General features: G+C 38.0%; 1 protein-coding gene across 4 annotated transcripts; it reads right to left on the reverse strand.

The window, feature by feature from the left end:
• Nucleotides 1-2,852: 2,852 nt before the first annotated feature.
• Nucleotides 2,853-25,144, reverse strand: LOC132267223 (2,3-bisphosphoglycerate-dependent phosphoglycerate mutase 1-like). 4 transcript variants are annotated; one of them, XR_009468924.1, is made up of 10 exons: nt 25,012-25,144; nt 11,396-11,667; nt 11,024-11,247; nt 8,281-8,399; nt 7,957-8,182; nt 7,780-7,881; nt 7,569-7,688; nt 6,004-6,063; nt 4,903-5,086; nt 2,853-3,362 (listed from the first exon to the last, which is right to left on the reverse strand). XR_009468924.1 is itself a non-coding variant. In XM_059768321.1 (9 exons), the coding sequence occupies exons 2-8, from the start codon at nt 11,664-11,666 to the stop codon at nt 6,019-6,021; spliced, it is 1,107 nt and encodes a 368-aa protein (XP_059624304.1). In that variant the 5' UTR covers nt 11,667; nt 25,012-25,144; the 3' UTR covers nt 2,853-3,362; nt 6,004-6,018. The 4 variants fall into 4 exon arrangements, 2 of the variants coding, with proteins under 2 accessions (XP_059624304.1, XP_059624305.1); XR_009468923.1 differs by lacking the exon at nt 4,903-5,086 and adding an exon at nt 5,717-5,796; XM_059768321.1 differs by lacking the exon at nt 4,903-5,086.
• Nucleotides 25,145-25,386: the final 242 nt, after the last annotated feature.

The raw sequence follows: 25,386 nt of genomic DNA on the forward strand, positions 1-25,386 counted from the left end.
ACATTTATATTATATGGATGAGTTGCCATATAGAACCATGTGAGCTGGCTAATAAGTTTAGACTCATTTATACCTTATGCATTCGTTGCTATAGACAGATGTGTGGCTGTCGGGGTATGTGGTTTAATATTATTGGCATGTGTTGCCTAATTGACATACTCGGTATATTTATTAATATTGTTGGCATGTGTTGCCTAACTTATATGCTCAGTATATTCATCAGTACTTCGCGAGATGTTATCACTGTGTAGTTCGTTATAGTCTGTGTTGTCAGTACCGTGCACCATGTATAATAACTGATTTCCCGGGTGGGGAAAGGCGACACTTAACCACCTAGTGTGAGTCTAAGTGATCACCGTCTATTCTGGTTGAGGTCATGTTATACATTGGATAGTTCCCTTAGGATGTATACAGATATAGTACTCATCCGATTCATAATGATTAATTTATTTGATTCTCTGATTTGGGTCATAGTAGAGAGGACTTGCTCGTGGGGTTGACCCACCATTGTTGTTATTTCAGGATACGGTCAGTACCCGTTCCAAGGTTGAGGTTAGCAGTGTGGGACCACCATCCGAACTCATCTACTCTTACGATCCAGTTCAGGGTAGAAGTTTTATGTATTACTTCAGTTTCAGTTTTTATTTACTTTTGACGTTGAACTCTCAGGGTTATATTTAGGGATCCTTGACATAGGATTTCCAAGTTGTAATGAAGTACTGTATTAAATAAAGGATGGATGGATGTTGTATTATTTAGTGTTCATTTCTTGTCTAAATTCTTTTATTATCATCATTTTGTATTCCATGCTTGTATATTGCCAATTGTTTTTGATATCCCTCGTTTTTCGTGTATAAGCCTGATCAACTTATGCATGGAAAATGTGGGGGTGTTACAGTCATTATCCTCTCCGTCGCTCATCTGGTTTATTCGGCCGGAAGGGCTCAAGGGAGTTGTGGGGCTTCAAATTAGAGATTCCGCGCAATGGCTCTTCCCTTTTAATCCGGGTATTGTGTCTCTTTCTTTTGTTTTAATACCCACTGTAATTTGTTTCTTGGTTTGTGTTGCTTTTAGGGTCGTATGCTGGCCTTTCTTTTCCTTTTTCCATGGGTGGGAAGGCCTATTTTGGGTGACTGGGCTTTTCGATTGTCACCATACTCGGCGATGTTTTTCTAGGGAGATTGTTGATTCTGTGATTGAAGGATTGCAGAGGCTGTCTTCACCTTTTTCGTCTTGGTATAGTCGACGTTTCCCCTCTAATTATCAAAGCCTTTTTGAGCAAATATGGACTGCGAATTTCATCAAGCTTGCGAGGGCAATGTTTATGCTTCATCAGATCTGGAGTTTACCGGCATCTGTTATGTATTTTCATGACCATGGTGCTTTTGCTACTGGTAGCAATTGGAATCACTCCTTCAAGGTATCACATGATCATCAATGGCTTTCTTATGGCCATGAATTAAATCGACAAGTCCCTTTGTTGGACATTTACTACCTGTTAACATCTTGGTCGTTGGAAACGGAGTATCGACTTCACGGTGACCTTCGGTTGTGGCATATCTCGGTGATGGTGGCATCCTATGACGTCATGATGACGTTGGTATTTTGGCGTATGGAGAAAGCTGGGTGTGCAAAGGTGGGTCTGGGGGAAGTTTCTGGTTCTTGTGATAGGGCCCCATCTCACATGGGTTTGCCTAGCTGGGCTTTAGGTCATAGCCCTGTTAATGATTCTGTTTCTTAATTGGGCTATATGTATATATCGGGCGACTTTGTTATTGCTCCTATTTGCCTCAGCCTGAGCTCAATGGGTGGTCTTATGCATCATTTTAAAGTGGACCCGTTTAGAATCTTCATCCTTAGGGTGCACCAATATGGGTTTCTTGTTATGTGGAGCGTTTGCTCAGGGTGCTTGTATTTTTGGATCAAAATGTGGTCTGGTCCACCGCCTTATCTTAGCAAGGGCTGACCCTTGTATTGTTTTTATATTTTTATAAAATGTTCAATGTTTGCCGGTGTAAAAAAAAAAAACTCTATACAGAAGGCCATCTGTGTTTGGCCTAGATGGCATTGTGGAGTGTCTTCAACGCATCTGAAATATAGTAACACTTTGCCCTAAAAGCACAAAAAGTCAAAACAATAGACTTCTTCCAATTCCTTCGATTATAATGAAGAATATGATTTTTTTTTTTTCCTCAAGAAGAATAAGAATTCCAATTGGTTGTTTGGATAAAAGGATAACATATGTAACCCTAGGATACAATTGAACTTTACACATGTGCAACATTATTTTTTTCTTCTAAACCAAAGATCTGGTACTTGAATTAAAAATTTGTTTGTACCCTAAATACTTCCGAGGATGCTTTGCTTAGGAGATACAATATATATAAAAGATCACTAGATCAAACATATATATATATATATATATATATATATATATATATATATATATATAATTCAAGTGTAAACATATGAGTGCCACAGAAGTACCAACTATGTGGTCATGAAATAATTACTTGTCATTAACTGGTGCTAGATTATTTGATGTAGACGGTTCATTCACGATTATCTAAGCATATCGCAAATTAAGAAGGCTAAAAGGTAAAGAAGAATAGAAGAAAAAAATAAAAAATAAAAAAGTCAAAATGGTATTGGTACCCCCCGGGTAAATAATTTCTCTCATGAGGAGAAACAAATCTAAATATTTTAGTTGAAGTCAAAATTAACTTATTTGCAAAGAACCCCTGTACTAAAGAAGCCTTTTTGTAAGTTGGCCCCTGCAGTACAATTTGTACCAACTATAGAAAATTTTGCAATATACCTGTCAAAATCAATTTAACAAGAAATTACTGTACTTAAATTGTTTATATTTCTCTTGATAAAATCACATTCACACAGTTCAAGGTCAAGTCTGATCTGTTAACGTGAACCCACGGATGTCATTGTTGTACATTAAATGATATACAATAATGATACAATCAATCATCATTCTGGTGAAGCTAACTGTGTTTCATCATTGACTAGTGCAATTTCAATATATACTTGGTCCACTGTACACCCTTATGATGCACAACAATGACATATTTGAACACTTCTGGAGTTCCTGTTTCTGGATAAATTCAAACTATGGGCATCGTCAACCCTATATTTTCTTCAAGTTTCTTAGAAAAATGAAAATAGTTTAGATGCCCAATAGAACAAGCTGTTAAAAAGGGTCCGTAATAGCTGCTTGCTTTGTGTAGAAAGTTTTGTGCAATGCATTCATGAATTATACCATTTGCTCACCACACCACATGCTCTTCTTCCTTCCTCCATGTAACAAATTCTTCTTCTTCTTCTATTTTCTTTTAATCTACGACTTCCAACTGCAACGAAAAAGAAGAGTGACTGATGAAGAATGGCATGATCTCTTACTAAAATGCTGATAGAGCAAGGAGAATATTTAAATAGATGATGGAGATATATCAAGTGACATGATAATATGTGATTTTACTAAAATTGAACTCTAATAAAAAGACTGGCAAACATGATTTATGTAACCGAACTCAAATAGTTCTCGAGTCCTTGTAAACAGTATATCCTATTTTCTAATTATGATCCATACATCTCTTCCATAATTCCCATTGAACTTTCACACTTTTCGTTAATTATCTTGTTCTTTTAATGTTTAATTATTCAAAACTTTATCCATAAAAAGTAGGAGAGAGAAAAATAAGTTTCAGAACTTTTCCCAAGAAAATTTCAGCTCCATACAGCATGATTAAAGGACTACTATGTTTTCCACTTGTGATGAACAATTTAGCTGACATAAGACGTAACAAATTGTCAAATATACAGCTAGCCACCTCTTCTTCCAATTTCTAGACACAACTCTCTTCTACACAAACTGTCTCTGTGGTTGTAATCCGACCCCAATGTCAAAGCTATAGGTTTCATCGCCATAACATGATTAAAAGTAAGTATCATACCTTTAATACAGAAAAAGAAAAAGAAGAAAAAAAAAATGAAGAGAAAAAAATTAAAGGGCTTCATTCCAAAGCAAGAATAACAATTTCAAGGCATATATTTACCCGAAAAAAAAAAAAAAAAAAAAAAAAAAAACAATTTCAAGACGTGGTCCATTTAAGAGGAGGGAAGATTGTGAAGAAAGAAAAAAAGTATAAGCAGAGAGGGAGAATAGATACGCATACAGAGAGTTTAAAAGCACCTTGCTTAGATAACGAGTAATAATTCATGGTGTTGATCATCAAACCTAAATCATTATAACTAAGGACTGAAGATAGAATGACTAGCCAACCAAGGAGACCAATCACAAGGAGAAGAGTGAATCGTGTAGAGCAGATTCACTGATTAACTACAGCAGATGCAAGTGTAAGACTAGATTTGGGTAATTTGAGTGATTCTATGGGGGTTTAGAATGTAATGATAGTATTACCTTTCTTCGTACAATGGATTTGATCTGCTTGTACTAGTTCTCGTGATTTTTTCCATTGAGGTTTTCACTTAAATCATTGTGTGACCGCTTGGTTATTTTATTTTTTGCTCTATATACTTTAAACAATATATATTGATGCATTCAATCATTATTGTTAAATTTATCATCAGTTATTGTCTGCTAAATATCAGATAACCTCTATTTACCCTTCCCATGGATCTATTTTGGGTATAGAGTTGAGCTATGTTACCTAGATTCGAGTATTGTTTGTCAGGTATGTGTATCCAAGCGTCAGAGATGTCAAATCCCTATAGGAGTACTACTAAATATTTATATTATCTTAATATTTTGATTCAATTTTATTGGGTAAAATAGTTTCTTTATGTTACATAGTGTTTGATATAGGCATTTTACTCGTTTTGAAGCAATAATATAATAAAATTGAATCATTGGATATGCTTTTTAGGTACCTGTCCAATTAAAAGCATCGGATACATATTCCATACATGTGTCCAAAGTATGGCGTGCCGCGTGTCCGACATGGTCGTACTACGACCAAGATACAAAATAGGGGCAGAAACGGAAGCGTGAGAATGCCTAATTTTAGAAATTCTCGGGTCTGAAGTGCCTTGTCAGGTCTTGAATCTTCTTCGTCTGCATATAAGCATAAACTAAATATAAACGTTTATGTCCATAGATGTGGGTACGTAAATATATTATTCAAACATCTCAACACATTGGGTAGTCTATATATGATATTTTTCATGATGGACGAAATGGTCGTATGTATGTCCCAGAGCATAGTTCATTAATAATATTTTAGCAGATTTTATTAAGCTGTTGTAGACTGATGGTTGCTTGCATACTTTGTAGTGAGATGGTCAAGTTTGATCTATTCTTCACTCTTGGTAAATTTTAGGAATTTTATTATTTTGTCCAACCATCCAATCATCCACAAGGTGAAAGACGAGCAATAATGGGGCATACCCTTATAACGAGAACATGTCTAACGTTCAATGAAAAGCCAAATATGCAAAGGGCATGAGCGCAATCTGCTTCCCAACTGGTATTCCAACAGGAGCATTAATCATGATTTACAGCAGCTGGATCTTAACTAGTAGACCCACTGGTACTTTGATTAGACATCAAAAAATTCAATTATAATTTGCGACTATCAGCTATAATATTATGAACTCAAAATTGGTTGACATTTTAAGTATGCATGGAACCAGACCAAAAAGTAAACAAAGAAATCAATTCACAAAAGAGCATAAAGCTGCTCACCAATGGAGAGCTGTAATGATATATTGCGAGGAATTTCCTACCAATTAAGATGAAGCATGTGTGAGCAGATTGAGGGGAACCTGATCACATTTAGATATAAACAATGATTTTATTTCACCAAGAGTATGACAAATTTTTATTATGCATAAATTCAAATTTTACAAAAAATCAATTATAAAATTGTATTTACCCACTCAAATTACTAAGAATTATATCGTCATTGATAAGCAAGGGTGTACATGTAGCAACTACTACTAGTAAACAACCACAACAACAATGGACCTTACCTCTTCCTCAATTATTCAATAGGACATTTCATCCAACTTTTGTCTGTAAAGGGCCAAACTCTGTACAAGAAAATTGAGCAAGCAAACTAGATGTCAATATTTTCTATCTCAGATGATAAAAAAAGGTATGTACCAAAATAGATTAATATTTAACAGTAAAAGTAGGGATCCAGCTGCTCAAAGAGGATGCGAACTTCCAACTGTGTTACAAAGGTCAAGTACTGGACATGAAATGTAAGATAATAGATTCAATGCTTCCTCTTATTAAAGCCGATCTGTTTATACAAAACTCTATACTCACTAGAGTTGTTATTATTGTTGTTGTACTGCTATTATCTATGCTACCTGGACTCGGTTAAGTGTATCAGGTGCGAGAAATAATGTGTCCAAGTGTCGAACTTCATCAAATTCCAAATCTTAGACTCGGTTAAGTGAATGATACATGTTTTATTATAGTGTAATATTTAATGTTGTTGATTTCAAATTAAATGGGATATTCGAAAGAAAATGGTTCCTATGTGAAGGATCCGAGTTTCCGACTTGGGTTCGTGTGTCGGACGTATATCCAGTAGCCTACCCATGTCATGTTGTGTCGACACGGGTACGTGAAGAAAATAGTAGAGTCCATGTAGCAAAGGTTATTATTATTATTATTATTATTATTTATGAGTTATATTATCGATCAACTTGGAGCAAAGCTTTTTCTAAATGGAACATTGGGAGAGTTCATTTGAAGTGGATCAAAACAGTCGGTTCATCAAAGCACTACGTTGGTAGATTGTCATTACTGCCACCCTAATGTGCTCTAAACTACCTCATAGCTAACAGACAACGGCTTCTACCAACTAGTATTCCTTAGAACAACGACGATATTTTTATGCATTAATATTATGAAAATGAGAAGCAACACCTTGCATACAATAATAAAGGGATTGGGTTGTTGTACATTAAGTTTGATGGAAGAGTGTCGCTTTTCATATTGATAATGATAGAAGGAGAATTCAAAAATTAACATCAGTTGAGATGATAAAGAATTATAATAGTGTGTGTTTAACTGAGGTTAAATCCTTTTTGTAAAACAGAATAAAAAACATGAGTCATATAGTAAAACCTAAACAGTTGGGACAAACAATTATTGAGTTGAGTTTTAAGTTGCCCAAAGATGCTTATTATTTTCAACAATTTCAGCTCAGGCCATGCTACCTTTCACTGTTGAACTGAAAGAATTGAAAAGGAAAGCAAAGTTATGTTACTCATCTCATTTTGGTGTTATGAAATCACAAGAGCTCATTCTTATACTACTCCATAGAAAAAGTTTGCATTTTATGCTTGCATAAGCACTTTCAAACCAATACAACCCATTTAATGAAAACCTAAAAGACAGTGTATTAATAATTTATTGTAGACCAGAACAAAACCTTGTGTCAAGGAACTCTCCTTCCTTTCATTTTGATGCATCTGAAGGTATTCAGACATTTTTATAATCCAAAGATTTCAAAAAGTGACTGATATTCTACAATGATAATAAATAAGATCAGTTAAAATATGGAGCTGAAATTTCATACCCTACAATAAGCATAAACACCAGCCTCTTTAGATCCTGGGGGACTTCCCCGTCTGATGAATTCCCCTTCTTTATACATGTAAAGCATTGGTATTCCAGTTGATAGTTCTAGGTTGATAACCTGGTCAGAAAGACATGGTGGAAACATGAATTAAACCAGCAGAAAGATTTGAATAAGCAGTAACCCCTCACTAAGAAGTATGGCATGTTACCTCCTGAGAAGTTAATTTGTCAAGATACACTATAATAGACCTCAGTGAATTAGCATGGGCAACGACCATCACATGCTTTCCAGACGAAAGTTGGGGCTCAATCTGTAGTATAATCCTTCTCAGTATTAAAAGCTTAAAAGTGACATTATCCTAAAGATGCTTTTAAAACTCACTGACCAATATCTGACTATAAATTACAGCATTCCAATCTAGGATATTACAAAGGATGCATATAGCCATCCTTACATGCTCTCTGAAATAAGCAACAGCTCTTTGATAGCAAATTTCCAAGCTCTCCCCACCAGGGGGAGAAACATCATAACTTCTACGCCACTTATGGACTTGCTCCTTTCCACACATTTCAGCCATCTCCTGCTTATTAAGGCCCTGCAACTCCCCATACCTGTAAAGAACAGCATCTTATATTCTATCATGTCATAAACTTTAAAGGGAGTATAAAGTCTAACTGGGAGAACAAGCAAAAGATAGACATGAAATTACATTCTTTCATTCAATTGCCAAGCTGTTACAACTGGAATGGATTGTTTCTTGATCGATTCACTATAAATTTGACTCCATGAGTTGGCCTGTTCATTCTCATTATGCATAATTATTGGCACCTGAAAGATTTAAGGGTAAAATGCCAGTATAAAGGCGGTCTTTTTAATAAAGTTTGGAAAGATAAACAGCAAACTAAACAATAGATCCCTTGTAATGAAGAAGAATTCTTCTAATAAAAAAAGAAATAAAGACCATTCAACTGATATCTGTCCACTATGTGATGCACACGTGACACTTGTTATCATGCCCTAATCTCTATCGGCTGATCTTCTGGGTTCAAAAGTTCAGATTAAATCATCCTGATGATTCTAGTCATCAGTTACCAAATTGGCAAAATTGTGCAAGAATAATTATTTGCTAAATGAATTTCGTTGTCGCAGCAATGGCAAAGATCAACCCTTTGTATGCTCAGGAAAGGAGAGAAAAAGAAGAGTCAATCTGTAACCTACAGATGAGATGGTTACTGCCATAGGCGTCATTAATTGGACCCGGATTCAAGGCGGATTTGGAAAAAAAAAAAAAAAAAAAAAGTTTTCCGCCCGCCCTGCCCTGCCCCCATTTATATAGTAAAATGACTACAATACCCTTAATATTTTTTCCTATTCCTTAACTACCCTTGCCTACCATATGTGTGTGTGTGTGTGTGTGTGTGTTTTCTTATTCATTAAAGTTTAGATGCCTTCTCACTCAGCTGACCCAACGGCATCTCTCCACTACGGGCAAGTGACTCCTCATTTTCTCTGCTGGTAGCTCCCAACGACAAGAAGTTCTCCCTCTCTCTCTCTCTCTCTCTCTCTCTCTCTCTCTCTCTATATATATATATATATATATATATATATGCTGTGATTCCGATCTATTCACTCTGGCTTTATCTATCTACATTTGTATTTTTATTTAATTTTACATCTACTCTATCTATATATATCTATATATATATATATATATCTAGGTCTCTTTATGTATAGATTTCTCTGTGAAAAATCTAATTTCCTCTTACACTCTTGTTCATGATTTTATATGTTTAGTGTTGCTATGGGGGCGGGGATGGCCTATGAGCTCCACTTGTGCTGTAAGGATGGGGCAGAGTAGGGTTTAGGTAAACCCGTCCCAAGCCTGCCCCGCTTCCATCCCTACTCGTGAAGAAGCTCATATTCTAAAGCCCTTATTAGATTTAATTCTTATTATTTAAAAGGTGTTGCCTATATGAATAATGTTTGGCTTAAATTCAAATCATCTTTATAAATAAAGCCCAACTCTGTGAATTTTATAAGTTCATTCCACAAAGAAAGCCCCATTCACTTATTTGCCCATCAGCCCAACTATTAGTAATACGTACAAGTTATTCCAGATGTTGGATTCTGTCTGTACACACAAGATCTTATACTTAAACAATATAAAAATCCTAGCTGTGTCTTTTTCTCCATCACCATCAAAACACCACAAACTAAGCCACGCCCCTCCATTGCAAGCATCACGCCAACCAATCCTCTCCAAAGGCGACCGTTTTTGCTCCCTTTCTCTATATCTCCTTCTCCCTCATCCTTTTCTCTCATTTGTCAATGTTAGCACTCAGTTTATTTCTGATTTTTTTTCTCATCTTCTCACCTTCTCTAATTTCCCTCATAGCGTCAATGGATGTTTGAATCACGAGCTTCATTTAGCCATGTGAGGGTGGAGTATGGATATTGATGGTGAAGAATGGAAGTCGACAAAGGGGTTTGGCGTTGATCTCTTGCACCATTTTGTAAATGAGCTTAGTAGAGCCGACCCGATCCCGAACTTGCCTAAAAGTAAGACTACCCGTCGAGCCCAATCTCGGCTAGGTCAGGCTTCTCCTAACACAAACTGAGCCTGAACACTTATCCTGTTTTGGTGAGTGGAGTTCAAATAACCTGAAGCTCCACTTGGTTCATTTGCAAACCTACTTGTAGGTGATACTCCAAAGAGGCTACAGTAAGATTCTAATATTAGTTTCTTCTTTTCCATATTCTAGCACTAATTTACATACCTAATAACCGCAACCAACTTTTTATATCCCCGAAACTCATACTTAGGTTTTATTTTATTTTAATTTTTTTGTTGGGGGAGTAAATTTAAGGTCTTCACCAACCAACCATATAATTAAGATCTGAATATTCCAATTTATGACTTGAACTTTGAAAAGATATGCATGCATTGTTTGACAAACACCTCATCCGATTTATGATTTATCAACCCTTGTAGATATTAACCCAAAAAAAAAATAATAAAAATAAAAAAAATAAAGAAGAAGAAGGAAGGAAGATTTGGCATCTTTAGTGACATTAGAAAGATGCAGTATACTCCCAGAAGACTTCTGTGAATATTAAATTAAAAAATCATTTAGAAACCTTCACATGGTAGATAAACATATTAGAATAGAAGGGCGGATAAATACAGTAATTCCACAAAATGTTTATTTATTTATTTATTTTTATAAGTAATCCTCTAAAATGAATGTACAAGATGAAAGAAGTGAAATTAGGAAAAGTAAACCATAAAATTGTATTTATATAACACCATGTCAACCCATTTCTCGTGCATATTATGCAAGCAAGCCTAACTATCTTGGAGAATAGTCTAAGGATCTATTTCAATCAATGTTTTGAAGTGACTAGAATTGAATCTTGCAAATGTAAATTCTCAAACACTTTGAAAGAAATACCTTCTTGCATCGGTGTTGGGTCAGGGCAAGCATAACGGTCATCTGAGCACGAATCAGTGCAGATGTGTAGATAACGTCAACAGGTATGTTGCTAATTCTTTTACCAGCTTCAATTGCTTCATCAATGCCATTTTTGGTCAACGGCACATCAACACATCCAGTGAACAAGTTCTTCTCATTCCACATCGACTCACCGTGTCGAATCAAGATTAAAGCAGATTCATCTGAACCAAAGTAAGCTGTTTAACAACGTTTATAATTGCAAAGCCAAGAGAAATAAGATCAAGACAAAAAGTCATGCATTGTGCATCCATAGTTCAACAAAAGAGATTATAAAATGGTTTTTGATGTGAATCAAGAAATTGTACTCACTTGAAGTCTTCCATGAATCATCCGTGGTGCTGTGTGACGAGGATAACATTGGATCTACCACTGACAAATGAAATTTTGATGCTTCAATTATACATGACTTACACTGGCTTGAGCTGAGAGTTCTTTTTCTCAATAATCCAGGATGGATCCGTAAGGTATTTGAAAGAGACATCATAGAGAAAATTCTAAATCCAGTGCGAGAACCAGAATCGTTGAACGATCCATAGATTTGATTGGTTCCAATGGTTTGATGAAATGTGGCAGTGGTCATTCTGATGATCAAATCAAAACCATATTACAATCATGTCAATAAAACAAAGATTACAAGAAATACATCTGTTACTACTAATAGAAGACATTGATAGCCATGAGTAATATGAGCATCCTAGTTATTCCTTAGTAACTCGTTACAAGCCTCACTCAGGTACAACTAATAAAAAAGTGAGCTCCATGCTTTTCCATTAGGTTCCATCTCAAAGTCACTTAGTGGGCTGATTAGGATAGCCATTTGGCTTTCAATGAAGAATTTTCCAGAACACTTACTGCAAGCAAGAAATATACCTAGTCGAATTCCTTAAAGCCTGGTTTGAAGGCCCAAGCTCTGCCCAAGATTGGCTGCAAAATCCAACACCCAGCTATTATGATTAATTCTTACAAAGCCGCAACCGTTGGTGGACCTGGGATATCCAAAGAAATGCTAGAAACAAGGCAAAGATCACATGGCTGATGGAAGAAAGAGGTATGGCCTGAACTAGGTTTTATTGCGCCTAGCCTAAATGTGCCAGATGATGGGAAAGAAAGCAATGGGCCTGTCCGAATTCACAAGGGTCTTGTATTTGGGTTAAGAATCTCAACAAACATCCAGTTGGAAGAGGGTTGTAAATACAAGGTTAAGTTAGATATACTATTGATACAAGACTACCAAAATCAAATCTAGCATAACTACAAACTCTAGGAATGTGAAAGGATCCTCTGAAGCATCAGAAAATCCAGAGCAAGAGCAAGCTAGACTAAAATTTTTACTACATCTCAAGGCAATATTTAATAGTCTGACATTAAGTTTGCCAAAGAAAGCATTTGATTCTAGGGAAACTCGTTCTATGCCAGAAACCCTCAAAATTCACTGAATGAGGGCCACACACAAAAAAAGAGAGTATCTATTAGGAAAGTGTTGGCACCAAAACTTGGCAGCCACCTCAGCGGTGACGTGGACCAGCGATGGGCCGACACTTGTTTAGTATGATTTCAAGAAAAGTCGGCCAATTGAGAAACAAGAGGAGAAAATCTAGGAATTTAGCCACCTTATCCAATAAGGTTGTTGCTGAAATTTGGTAACTAATATTTGAATTAATTCAAATATGTTGTTTAAACTGGAAACTAGAGATTTAGCTAAAAAGAAATCCTTATGAAATAGGGGTTTAATTGGAGAAGGGATTCCAAAAAAGGAGGAGCAGTCACAGGAGTTATAGATAAATTCAAAAGCTGTAAATGGCTATTAGGCCATTTAAGGAAAATATGTCAGCCGAGCTTATGGAAAGGAGTTGCTAAAAATTAGCAACATTTTAACAATGTTCTGGCAACTTACATGTGACTAAATCAAGGAAGTTGGTTTCAGCAAGGATTTCCTACTAAGGCAAGCCATGAAGATAAGGAGAAGTATATTGAGTTTTGACTTAGTTTGATTCACGAAGAGAAGAAAATCAAGGAATGAGAGATTTTCTAGCAAAAAGTTAGGAAAATAAGTTGAGAAAGAATTTTATAAATAGGAAAGTTGTAATCCTATTCCAATTTGTCCAGCACCACCACAAAACATGCATTCCAACTAAAAATGTTTTCAATTGACTCTACGTCATTTTCCTATCAATTTCTTTATTTCAATTTAATGGCAATTGATTAGATCATTGTCAACTATTTCGATTCAGCCATTTACTTTCTTTCAATTTCAATTATGCCAATTTTAATTACGCAATTTTAGTTAGGCTTTCAATTCAATGGCAATTGATTAAATTCTTGCCATTAAATCGTAGTGACAATTGATTGAATTGTTGTCATTACTTGGCTGATGGCAATTGATTAAATTCTTGCTATCACGTTTCAGTGGCGATCGATTAAATTCTTGCCATTGTGTTTGGCTGATGGCGATTGATTAAGTTCTCGCCATCACGTTCGGCCGGCGATCGATTAAGTTCTTGCCGCCTGTCTTCACTCGGCCATTCCATCCATTCAAACATTAATCAGCCGTTGCATTTCTTTAGACACTCTAAAAAGTCCTTGCTACAAACAAGGCATAAAAGAACCTTGCTGGGAGTTCTTACTAGTCTCTCTCCCACACAATCGCCTGAGAGTCAGCCATCGGAAAAAGGGATAGGCTGGTGTTTAATTACATATTTTGGGTATTTTGTACAAATACTCTGGCATGCCCGCGAAGAGTCCATCGACCGGCGTAGGGAACAAAAACCGCGCGAACACGTTTTGGCACGCCCGGTGGGACCACTACTAGAGTATTATAAAAGAGGCAAATATGCCGCGGCCCACAAAAAATTCTAAGGCCGTGGCTACTGATGAAGATTTGGAGGAAGGCGATCAGCTAGTACAGGCTGAGAACTCTGCAACAGGTCCTACTGATGAGTTAGCCGTACTTCAGGCACAGGTTAGCTCCTTGGTAGATGCAATGGGAAGGATGGGAGCACGCTACAATGACTTGCATGAAAATATGTCCCAACTCTCAGCCTTTATTTTGAACAAGCCGACTCAAGCTAGCAGCTCCAACAATCAGGAATCGGCTTCTCAGCCGAATCTATCACAAGCTGCTCGGCCAGAGAGGGCCGTTGAAACATCACAGCCATGGCCGCCAGTAGTGACACTCCAACCAGGTGCAACATCAAGTCAGCCGGTTCATACGCTACTCACCTGGGCAGAAAGCTATCCTCAGCCTACGTTGGCAGGTTCTAATCAGCCACCAGTAGTAGGTTCGCAGCCACAGGTAATTCTACCAAACCCTCCTCGGATGCCTTTGAACTCGGGGGGCAATCAGATCAGGTGGAGGCCACCGAACCCACTGTATACTCATGTACCGCCACAGGTAGGGCTCGGGGGGCAGAATATGGCTAATCAGCCACATGATTGGCCGAATTGCTATCAACCAGCGGCTAATCAGCCGCCAGTTTTTAATCAGGTACCACCAATATTAAATCAGCCACCTCAAGTCATGTTAGATAGAAGACAATTAGCTGATTTACTCACAGAAGAATATGGCCTGGAACTTAGAGGTGCCGGCCGACCAATTTATAGAACTCCTTATCCAGAAGTGGTAGACCAAGTTGAGTTCCCTAGAGGATATAAAGTCCCTGACTTTGTAACCTTTAGTGGAGAGGGGAATCAATCGACCGTGGAACACATTGGCAGATTCACGGTTCAATGTGGAGAGGCCAGTGTTAGCCCGTGGTTGAAATTGAGACTTTTTCCTAACTCTTTGACGGGGCAGCTTTTTCATGGTATATTCGTCTACCTCCTAACTCTATTTTTAATTGGCCACAGATGGAGGAATTATTCCACAATCAGTTCTACCGTACGGAGACAGAACCTACTCTGGCCGATTTATCCAGGCTAAGTCAATTGCCTAGTGAATCGGTCGAGACATTCATTGCAAGATTCAGGAGAGCAAGATTAAGATGTCGTGTACCTCTTCCAGAACAGGAGTACATCCGTTTGGCTTTGAACGGCCTTGATTTTGAACTTCGGAAGAGGTTTGAAGGAGTTCCATTTCGTGACATGTATGACCTGGCCGAGAAAGCTACCAGGTATGAGTTGGTTCTCAAAGAGGAAAAAGAACGAAAAAATTCCTCTAAAGGTACGTACTATAGGGACCCCAATTATGAAGTTTATTCAACTGATGTGGTTGAAGAGGAAGATTTTGAAGCTAATTTAGCTGAAGTCATTCTAAAGAAGCCTTATGTATGTGATGCTTTAACAAAACCAAATGTATCCACCAGTGGTACTCAGCCATCGACTTCATCGGCCAGGAAGGGTACGGCTGATACTGGTAAGGTTTATACGTTTGATCTGGCCAAAACAGAACAAATTTTTGATCATTTGTTGGCCGACAAACAAATCGTTTTGCCAAAAGGACACAATATACCATCGACCAATGATTTAAAAGGAAGAGAGTTCTGCAAATTTCATAATTCATGGAATCATACTACTAACAATTGTTATGTATTTAGAAATGTATTGCAGAAATCTATCGATGAAGGTGTATTGAAATTCCCTGAAAAGAAGCCAGATGTAATGGGGGTCGATGGCGATCCATTTCCTAATATTGTCAGTACCAATGTAATCAGCCTGGCAACTGAAAAAGCCGCTGATAATGGTAGACAGGAAAGATTACCAAAAGTTCTTGGTAGTTCATCAGCCAGTAATGATGAGCAGAAAGTTAAGGACTTGGAAATTCAGTTAAGAGAAGCTCAAATTGCCCTCATCAACCATGGTTGTTGTCCAAATTGCAAAGGCCGAAGGAATGACTCAGACAAGAGGGGCTATTTCCAATCGACCAGAAAGCGCAGTGTCCATGAAAGGTTAGGCCATCAGCCTAGACAGAATCACGAAGAAATCAATCGATCAATATTTAGAGAAAATGGGCCGAGGGCAGTGAGAATCATTCGGTCATCGGTGGCCGATAGAGTCCTGCCAGAACAACATTTTTATCCTAGTTTCAAAAGGAAACCAACAATTCAGTTAGAAATATGGGTTCAAAAAGGAGAAGAATCTAGCCGTGTAAGAACGGTTAGACCTCCTTTGGTTGACCATGGCAGATGGACTCGAGTAAGTCACCCAAAGTTTCCTAAGCAGCCTCCTACACGTACCCAAAAAAGGAGGATGCAAAGGAAAAATGCAGAACTCAAAAGGAAAGAAGACAAGATCGACCATGATCAACTAGAAAGGAAAAATGAACCAGTGGTGGCTGAAGATATGGAGGTCGCTACATCATTTGAGAATAAGGCATGCTTTTATGAAGAAAAAGATGATCAGCCCGACCAGGATCCAAAGCATGCGGCCAAGTACAGAATTCGTTTTGGTTCTCTCCCGGATAAGGTAAATTGTAACATGGTATTTGTTTTGCCTTCTGTGTTTGAAGCAAGGATAGAACCAACAATGAACAGGGATGTTGAGTCAGCCAAGCAGGAAGAAAAGGCTGAATCTTCAGAAATTAAGAACGATTCGACAAGTTCATCGGCCGGGATAGGATTGATCTCTCAGCATCAGCCATCTAAGGCCGATAAAATCATTTTCGAAAAACCACCTTTGTCCATGACACAGCAGTTGAGGCCGTTGTATGTTAAAGTATGGGTTGAGGGTCAGCCAATCAATAGGGTTTTGGTTGACAATGGTTCGGTGGTGAATGTCATTCCAGCAACTACTTTGAAGAAATTGGGTAAAACCATGGACGATGTAGTTCCAACCGACGTGGCCATCAGTGGTTTTAATGGAGGATCTAGTAACACCAAAGGTATTCTACCTTTGGAAATTACTATTGGCGGTAAGACATCCTTTACGGCTTTCTTTATCATTGATTCAACCGCGGCCTATAATCTCCTTTTAGGCCGAGATTGGATTCATCCTAACATGTGCATCCCATCAACCTTGCATCAAATGTTAATTTTTTGGGATGGAAATGAGGTAAAAATTATTGAGGCTGATAACAAACCCTTTATAACTAGGGTGTATTCGGCTGAGGCTGCACTTTATGATGAAACAATTGTACCTATCAAATTTGTTGGCATTAACAGGATGGGACGACCAGCAGCGGCAACAATGAAGAAGAATTTAATTAATGCTGATATTAAAGAATTATTGTCAGAAGCAGCTCGGCCGAAAATTGATATTTTCAGGTCGACCATCAAGGACATTGAAGATATTACTGATGGATCACAAAACCAATGAAGAAAAGAAGCGGCAAGCTTTCAGGGCCGCTTGCATAAGACTGAAAGCATATCTGGCTGAGAAGAGACTGGCCAGAGAAGAACAGCTATATGAAGAGGTATCGGCCAGCACGGCCGATATAATTGAAGAAGGTTTCGAAAAGCTGGATGCAATCCAACTTGAAGATTTGGAGTCAGCCCCTTCCAGGATGGAAGATAATAAAGCAGAGGTGCAAGATCCTTTATTGGAAATAAATGTTGGTACTAAAAAAGATAATCGGCCATTATTTGTTAGTGCTTTGCTTGAGCCTAAATTCCAGGCCGATTTAATTAAATTATTAAATGAATATAAGGATTGTTTTGCTTGGAGTTATGAAGAGATGCGTGGCCTGTCTAGAAAATTGGTAGAACATAGATTACCAATCAAGAAAGATTTTCAGCCATATAAACAACCACCAAGAAGGATGTCTTCGGAAGTAATGCTCAAAATTAAAGAAGAAATTGAGAGACTTCTTAAGGCAGGATTTATTCGAACAGTTAGGTATGTTGAATGGCTGTCTAATGTTGTTCCGGTGATGAAGAAGAATGGCAAACTTAGAGTTTGTGTGGATTTTCGCAATTTAAATAATGCCACTCCAAAAGATGAATATCCAATGCCTGTGGCCGATCAACTTATTGATTCGGCCGCTAAGCATGAAATATTGTCTTTTATGGACGGCCATTCAGGTTATAATCAAATCTATTTAGCCGAGGAAGATATTCATAAAACGGCTTTTAGATGTCCTGGGTCAATTGGTACTTTTGAGTGGATTGTAATGCCATTTGGCCTAAAAAATGCTAGGGCTACTTATCAAAGGGCAATGAATTCTATCTTTCGTGATATGATTGGCCGATTCATGGAAATTTATATAGATGATGTAGTTGTGAAATCATCGGCCAAGAGACAGCATTTGGAACACTTGAAAAGGGCCTTTGAAAGGATGAGGATTCACAAATTGAAAATGAACCCATTGAAGTGTGCATTTGGATTTTCAGCCGGGAATTTCTTGGGGTTCTTGGTACACAAACGAGGTATTGAAGTTGATCAGAACAAGGTCAAAGCTATTATAAATGCTAGGGCCCCAGCCAGCAAAAAACAAGTGCAAAGGTTCCTCGGCCAGGTAGGTTTTCTTAGAAGATTTATTTCTAACCATGTTGGCCGAGTGCATGTCTTTTCGACTTTAGTGAAATTAAAGTCACATGAGAAATTTCATTGGGACGAATCCCATCAGAAGGCCTTTGACAAAATAAAAGAGTATTTGGCAAACCCCCCGGTTGTAATGCCTCCAAGAAAGAAGTGGCCGTTAAAGCTTTATTTATCGGCCGCAGAAGAATCAATTGGTAGTATGCTCGCACAAGACAATGAACATGGAAAGGAGCAGGCTGTCTACTACCTGAGTAGAGTACTAACTGATGTAGAATGCAGATATTCCTCAATTGAGAAGCTTTATTTATCTTTGTACTATTCGGCCATGAAGTTGAGAGTATACATGCGGCCTGTTGATGTTTACATTTTTTGTCAGACTAACGTGATCAAGTATATGCTATCAAGGCCATTGATCACTGGCCGAATAGGTAAGTGGGCTTTGGCTTTGATGGAATTCAATTTTATCTACGTCCCACAAAAATCAGTAAAAGGAAGGGTTCTGGCTGATTTTTTGGCCGATCATCCTTCAACTGATATTGATCCATGGGTTTATGATGAATTGGAGTCATCAGCTATATTCTTAACTCCTTGGATCTTGATGTTTGATGGATCAAGCACGGCTGATGGAGCAGGAGCAGGTATTGTTATTATTTCGCCAGCTGGCAGAAAGGCTTCATTCTCTTTCTTTTTAGATTTTAAATGTTCAAATAATCAGGCCGAATATGAAGCGCTTATAATCGGCCTGGAGATTTTAATTGAAATGGCTGTTAGAGATGTAAAGATTTTGGGAGATTCAAACTTAATCCTTAGCCAAATTTCTGAAGATTTTAAGTGCCTAAGTTGGCAATTAAGGCCGTTTCATTCTCTGGCCACTTCATTAATTAATCAATTTGATAATGTTCAACTTAAGTTCTGGCCGAGAGGGCAGAATAAGGAGGCCAACAGCATGGCCCAAGCAGCCTCTGGAATAAGAGTACCAGCCGGAATAGAAGATCAGTTGATAAAGATAACACGAAAATCTTTGCCATCGGCTGAATTGAGAAATACTATGTTGTTTGATACTTGGACAATTGATGTAGAAGATTTGGCCGACGATGACTGGAGGATACCATTTATAATGTGTCTTCGAAATCCAAACATCAAGGCTGATAGAAGTATTAAAAGAAAAGCGATCAACTTTGTGCTTCTAGATGGGGATCTATACAGAAAAGGGTTAGAAGATGGGCTCTTACTACAATGTATAAGCAAGGAGGAATCACTTCAGGTTATGGCCGAGGTACATGAGGGCAGCTGTGGGGCTCACCAAGCTAGGATTAAAATGAGATGGCTGATTCGCAGGTATGGATATTATTGGCCGAGGATGAGGAAAGATTGCATAGATTACTCAAAAGGTTGTCAAACTTGTCAAAGACACGGGCCGATTCAAAATGTACCAGCAAAAGAATTACAGCCAATAATCAAACTTTGGCCATTCAGAGATTGGGGCCTTGACCTTATTGGTAAAATTAATCCACCATCAAGCGAAGGCCATCACTGGGTGATTGTTGCCACAGATTATTTTACTAAATGGGTTGAGGCCAAGGCTTGCAAAGCGGTTGATCAGCAAACAGTGATTAATTTCATGGAACAAAACATCATCCATAGATTTGGGATTCCAGAAACACTTGTTTCAGACAATACAACAGTATTTAGGGCAACTGATGTACTACAATTCGGCCACAACATGAATATTCATATGTCAGCCTCTACGCCATACTATGCTCAAGCAAATGGCCAGGCCGAATCTTCAAACAAAATTTTAATAGAGATCATTGAAAAAATGACCAAAGATAAGCCAGAAGGCTGGCTGAATTATAATCAGCCAGAAGGTTGGCCGAATTATAATCAGCCGCTGGTGGTAAATCAAGATCGACCGATCATTGATTATCTTAATCAGCCAACGACGGTCGATAAGGTTCAGTTGGCTGATCCTATTAAGCAAGAATATGGTAATGGCCTTAAGCGAATAGGTCGACTAATGTACAAAAAGCCAAAATCAGCCACATCCGACACTCAAACATCTACCATATCTACCAAAAAGGGAGCAGATGATGAAGTCATGGAGGTCGACAATGATATTTTCATACCAGGTAGTAATGTGATCGGCCAGGCTCCCAAAAGGAAGGTTGATGAAGGGAATCAGCCTAAGGTTACCGAGAGTACACCATCAGCCATTCCGAATGTCAAGGCTCTCATACAACACGATTGTTGCCCTGAATGGAAAGGTAAAGGAATTTCATAATTAAATCGGCTAGATTACCAGAATACTTGGCCGAGAGTGGTATCTAATCCTCAGCCAAAATCATCATTGGCTAAGAGAATTCTTTTTGCCTCTCGTTCTCAACCGAATTTCAAGAAAAGAAAACGGGGATGGAAACTAAAAAGGGTTAAGTGGAGAAGAAATTCGCGGAAGAAAATGAATCGGCCAATTAATGCAAAATTTTGCATGGCCAATGCAGTGCTACATGAAGAAAATAAAATGGGGCGACCAATATCGGCCATAATGAAAAGAAGTCTAGCTGATATTAACTCTAAAAGGTTAGTCAGAAAGGTATTTTGGCTGAAGATAATGTTTCATCGGCCAGCTATTGAGGTGCCAAATAAAAAAATCAAGGACGAGACAGGCCATAGCCGCTGGCATTCTAAAAGCTTACCCCGGCAGATAAAAAAATCGGCCACAAAAGAAATACTATTCTTGGTATTTTTGGCTGATATAGCCGAAGTCATCAAAGAAAATGACTATTCAAAAACATGGGATGGCGTACTTTCAGAAGCTCCATGGGAGTATAAAAATTCAAGAGGATCAGCCATCAGAAAAGCTCCATACTGGCAGAATTTTGTTCTTTCAAAACAAAAGCCAGTTAGATCGGCCCAAATGACATTACATAACTGCTTGATCCCGGCCGATCACGATCATGCCTTACTAATAGAGTTGGGAAACTTCAATGGTGAGGTCTATCATGTATTTATAAATGGCCAATGTTTTGAGAGGTATCAGCCAGCTTTGTGGGAATAATAGAAGAACCAGGATCGGCCAGCCCTGGCTGACGCAAAATAAAGACCAGCATAGAGGTGGTTCGGAAGAAATAAAGTCTAGAAGCTCGCTGGCTGCCAGTTTCTTTCATGTTATAAAAATTCCAAAAATCTTATCGACCTGAGTGGCCGATAAGACATTTGAAATTTGAGGGGCATTTGTTGGCACCAAAACTTGGCAGCCACCTCAGCGGTGACGTGGACCAGCGATGGGCCGACACTTGTTTAGTATGATTTCAAGAAAAGTCGGCCAATTGAGAAACAAGAGGAGAAAATCTAGGAATTTAGCCACCTTATCCAATAAGGTTGTTGCTGAAATTTGGTAACTAATATTTGAATTAATTCAAATATGTTGTTTAAACTGGAAACTAGAGATTTAGCTAAAAAGAAATCCTTATGAAATAGGGGTTTAATTGGAGAAGGGATTCCAAAAAAGGAGGAGCAGTCACAGGAGTTATAGATAAATTCAAAAGCTGTAAATGGCTATTAGGCCATTTAAGGAAAATATGTCAGCCGAGCTTATGGAAAGGAGTTGCTAAAAATTAGCAACATTTTAACAATGTTCTGGCAACTTACATGTGACTAAATCAAGGAAGTTGGTTTCAGCAAGGATTTCCTACTAAGGCAAGCCATGAAGATAAGGAGAAGTATATTGAGTTTTGACTTAGTTTGATTCACGAAGAGAAGAAAATCAAGGAATGAGAGATTTTCTAGCAAAAAGTTAGGAAAATAAGTTGAGAAAGAATTTTATAAATAGGAAAGTTGTAATCCTATTCCAATTTGTCCAGCACCACCACAAAACATGCATTTCAACTAAAAATGTTTTCAATTGACTCTACGTCATTTTCCTATCAATTTCTTTATTTCAATTTAATGGCAATTGATTAGATCCTCGTCAACTATTTCGATTCAGCCATTTACTTTCTTTCAATTTCAATTATGCCAATTTTAATTACGCAATTTTAGTTAGGCTTTCAATTCAATGGCAATTGATTAAATTCTTGCCATTGAATCGTAGTGACAATTGATTAAATTCTTGTCATTACTTGGCTGATGGCAATTGATTAAATTCTTGCTATCACGTTTCAGTGGCGATTGATTAAATTCTTGCCATTGTGTTTGGCTGATGGCGATTGATTAAGTTCTCGCCATCACGTTCGGCCGGCGATCGATTAAGTTCTTGCCGCCTGTCTTCACTCGGCCATTCCATCCATTCAAACATTCATCAGCCGTTGCATTTCTTTAGACACTCTAAAAAGTCCTTGCTACAAACAAGGCATAAAAGAACCTTACTGGGAGTTCTTACTAGTCTCTCTCCCACACAATCGCCTGAGAGTCAGCCATCGGAAAAAGGGATAGGCTGGTGTTCAATTACATATTTTGGGTATTTTGTACAAATACTCTGGCACGCCCGTGAAGAGTCCATCGACTGGCGTAGGGAACACAAACCGCGCGAACAGAAAGTACAAGTGTATTCAACTTTTTAATAGACCTTTCAAGTTCCAAAGATAGATAGGACAATCATTTGAATAGGATGAAAGAACAACGAGAGTGTCCTAAGACCATGCTAAAAATGATAAGGGTGTCATTTACTCCCTGCCTTCCAAAGGCATCTTGAAGGGAATAGAACAGCCCATTTAACAGAGCTCTCAGCTATTGATCTAGTAACACTGTAAGAGAAGAGATGTTCCCCTAATCTAAGCTGCTTTATAGGGGATAAATTGTCCAGTGGCCTCCTCCCAGAGGAAAACCATTGAGGGAGAAGTCACAGATAACATGATGAAGTTCAGTGAGTGGTCGAGGAGACAGTACGCCTCTTCAGGGAAATCCCAATCAAGCCTATCATAAAAATTTCAAAGTTCGTGATGGCAGATGCGTACGCTTTTGTGAGGATCTTTGGTGTGGAGACCGGCCTTTATCTTGTTTATTTCCCAGGTTATACAGTATTGTAGTTGATAGACTTGCCTACGTAGCCAACTGTTATCAACTTGATAGCAGAGGGATTACGTGGGACGTGCAATTTCAACGCTCTTTTCAAGATTGGGAGGTGGATGAGGTATGTGTTTTCCTAGATTTGTTGTATCGACAGGAGGCTTTTGGCAGAGGTAGTGATGATATGACATGGATTCCCTCTTCCCATGGTCGCTTTGAAGTTCGTTCCTTATTCTTATGTCTTTCTGATTTCGATATTGTTGATTTTCCATGGAAGACTATTTGGCGTTCTATGGCTCCAACTAGAGTGGCATTCTTTGTGTGGACCGTTATTTGGGGTAAGATCCTTACGATTGATAATCTAAGGAAAAGGGGCAATTGTCTTGTTAACTGGTGTTGCTTGTGCAAACAAGATGGTTAGTCAGTTGCTCACATTCTCATGCATTGTCCTATGGCCAGGGATTGTTGGAATCTTATCTTTTGTCTGTTTGGTATGCGTTGGGTTATGCCTCGTTATCCTAAGGATTTGATTTGTATACGGAGAGGATGCCGTGTGAGTAGTGCTGTTCGCGATTATTGGAGAGTTGTACCACATTGTGTTTGGTGGTGCATTTGGAAGGAGAGGAATAGTAGAATGTTCGAAGGGAAAGAATCGTCCACAGCGATTCTAAAACTTCACATCATATGCTCTCTTTTCAGTTATGTGAAGAGGAAGTCCTGTTTTTCTTCCGAAGATTTAATTATTTGTTTGGCTTCTTTGGGATCTTAATCCCTAGTTCTAGTTGGGAACACTAAGTTCATCTAGTAAAGCTTTAAAATCCATTGGCTGTGGCATTAATCAGAATCTTCTAGGCCACATTGCAAAGTCCTATGGTCTCCAATTCAGGCATAATTTCAGGGCACCTAAGGCCTCTCTAGCAAGATCAACAACTGAGGGGAGGTAAAAACATTAGACAAAAATTTCTGGGAAATCAGAGCTTGCAACCTTTCAATACTAGGAGCATTAGAAGAGGCATGCTGAAGATACCCTTCTTCACAACTGGATAAATTCCCATCTGACAAAAGCCTATTGTCATTGGTTAGACATACACACAAACATAGTATATATACATATAGATATATATATGTATGATGGGAAGGTCAGAAATCATATTGTTCATCTTGGAAATGAAGGGTTTTGTATAAATCAGTTGCTTGCTACATAAAGATAATCTGATCATATTATAAGTGTTCAAAATTAAAAACCCAATTGAGATCAGTAATCAAGCAACACTCAAGAATTGAAACATATTCATTAGAATTTATTATATGAGTAGCAAGTCCATGAAGCAAACTAGTAGAAAATGCACATTCATCAAAGCCCAAGTGACCAACAAACAAAGTCTCATCATGCCAACATCACACCCAGATGATCAAAAGTCACAGAACAACCCAAAAACACAAACCGAATTGAAAAAACAGAAAAGTGAGTAAAGACGAATAAAGCCGACAGTGAGGCTCAAATTTACCTTTTACGGCGGCAAATTTGACGGAGAAGAAGAACTGTGAGATTGATCCAACGGAGAAGAGATCGATGTCATCTCAGCGTTGGTGAGATGTTGAGCTTTAGCGAACACGCACGTGACATCGCGCTTGGAAAGTTATTTATTTATTTTATAAGGAAAGATTAGAAATTAGATTAATCGGTGCAAATAATCGAAGTCTAACATTTCCAAATTCACCGGAACAACTAACCAATGGCCTATCAAGACAGTTGTAGCTTGGAATGGGACTTAGTATATAACTTTTACATTAATTATTTTTTTTCAAAAAAAAATAATTAAAATTAGAACCCAGTTTGTAACTTACTATTTACTACAGTACAAATAAAAAATAAAAAATTA

This window comes from Cornus florida, unplaced genomic scaffold (genome assembly GCF_030987335.1).
Source record: "Cornus florida cultivar Cherokee Brave unplaced genomic scaffold, ASM3098733v1 CherokeeBrave_3.0.0_Hap2_Chr07, whole genome shotgun sequence".
Classification (NCBI taxonomy): domain Eukaryota; kingdom Viridiplantae; phylum Streptophyta; class Magnoliopsida; order Cornales; family Cornaceae; genus Cornus; species Cornus florida.

What these genes read in the sequence shown, in the direction of transcription:
- LOC132267223 (XM_059768321.1), bottom strand. Translation starts at nt 11,666, where the DNA reads ATGACCACTGCCACATTTCATCAAACCATTGGAACCAATCAAATCTAT. An exon ending in CCCAACACCGATGCAAGAAG is followed by an intron (nt 8,400 to 11,023) that starts GTATTTCTTTCA and finishes TAAATCTTTCAG; the next exon opens with GTGCCAATAATTATGCATAA. An exon ending in TGGCAATTGAATGAAAGAAT is followed by an intron (nt 8,183 to 8,280) that starts GTAATTTCATGT and finishes TGTTCTTTACAG; the next exon opens with GTATGGGGAGTTGCAGGGCC.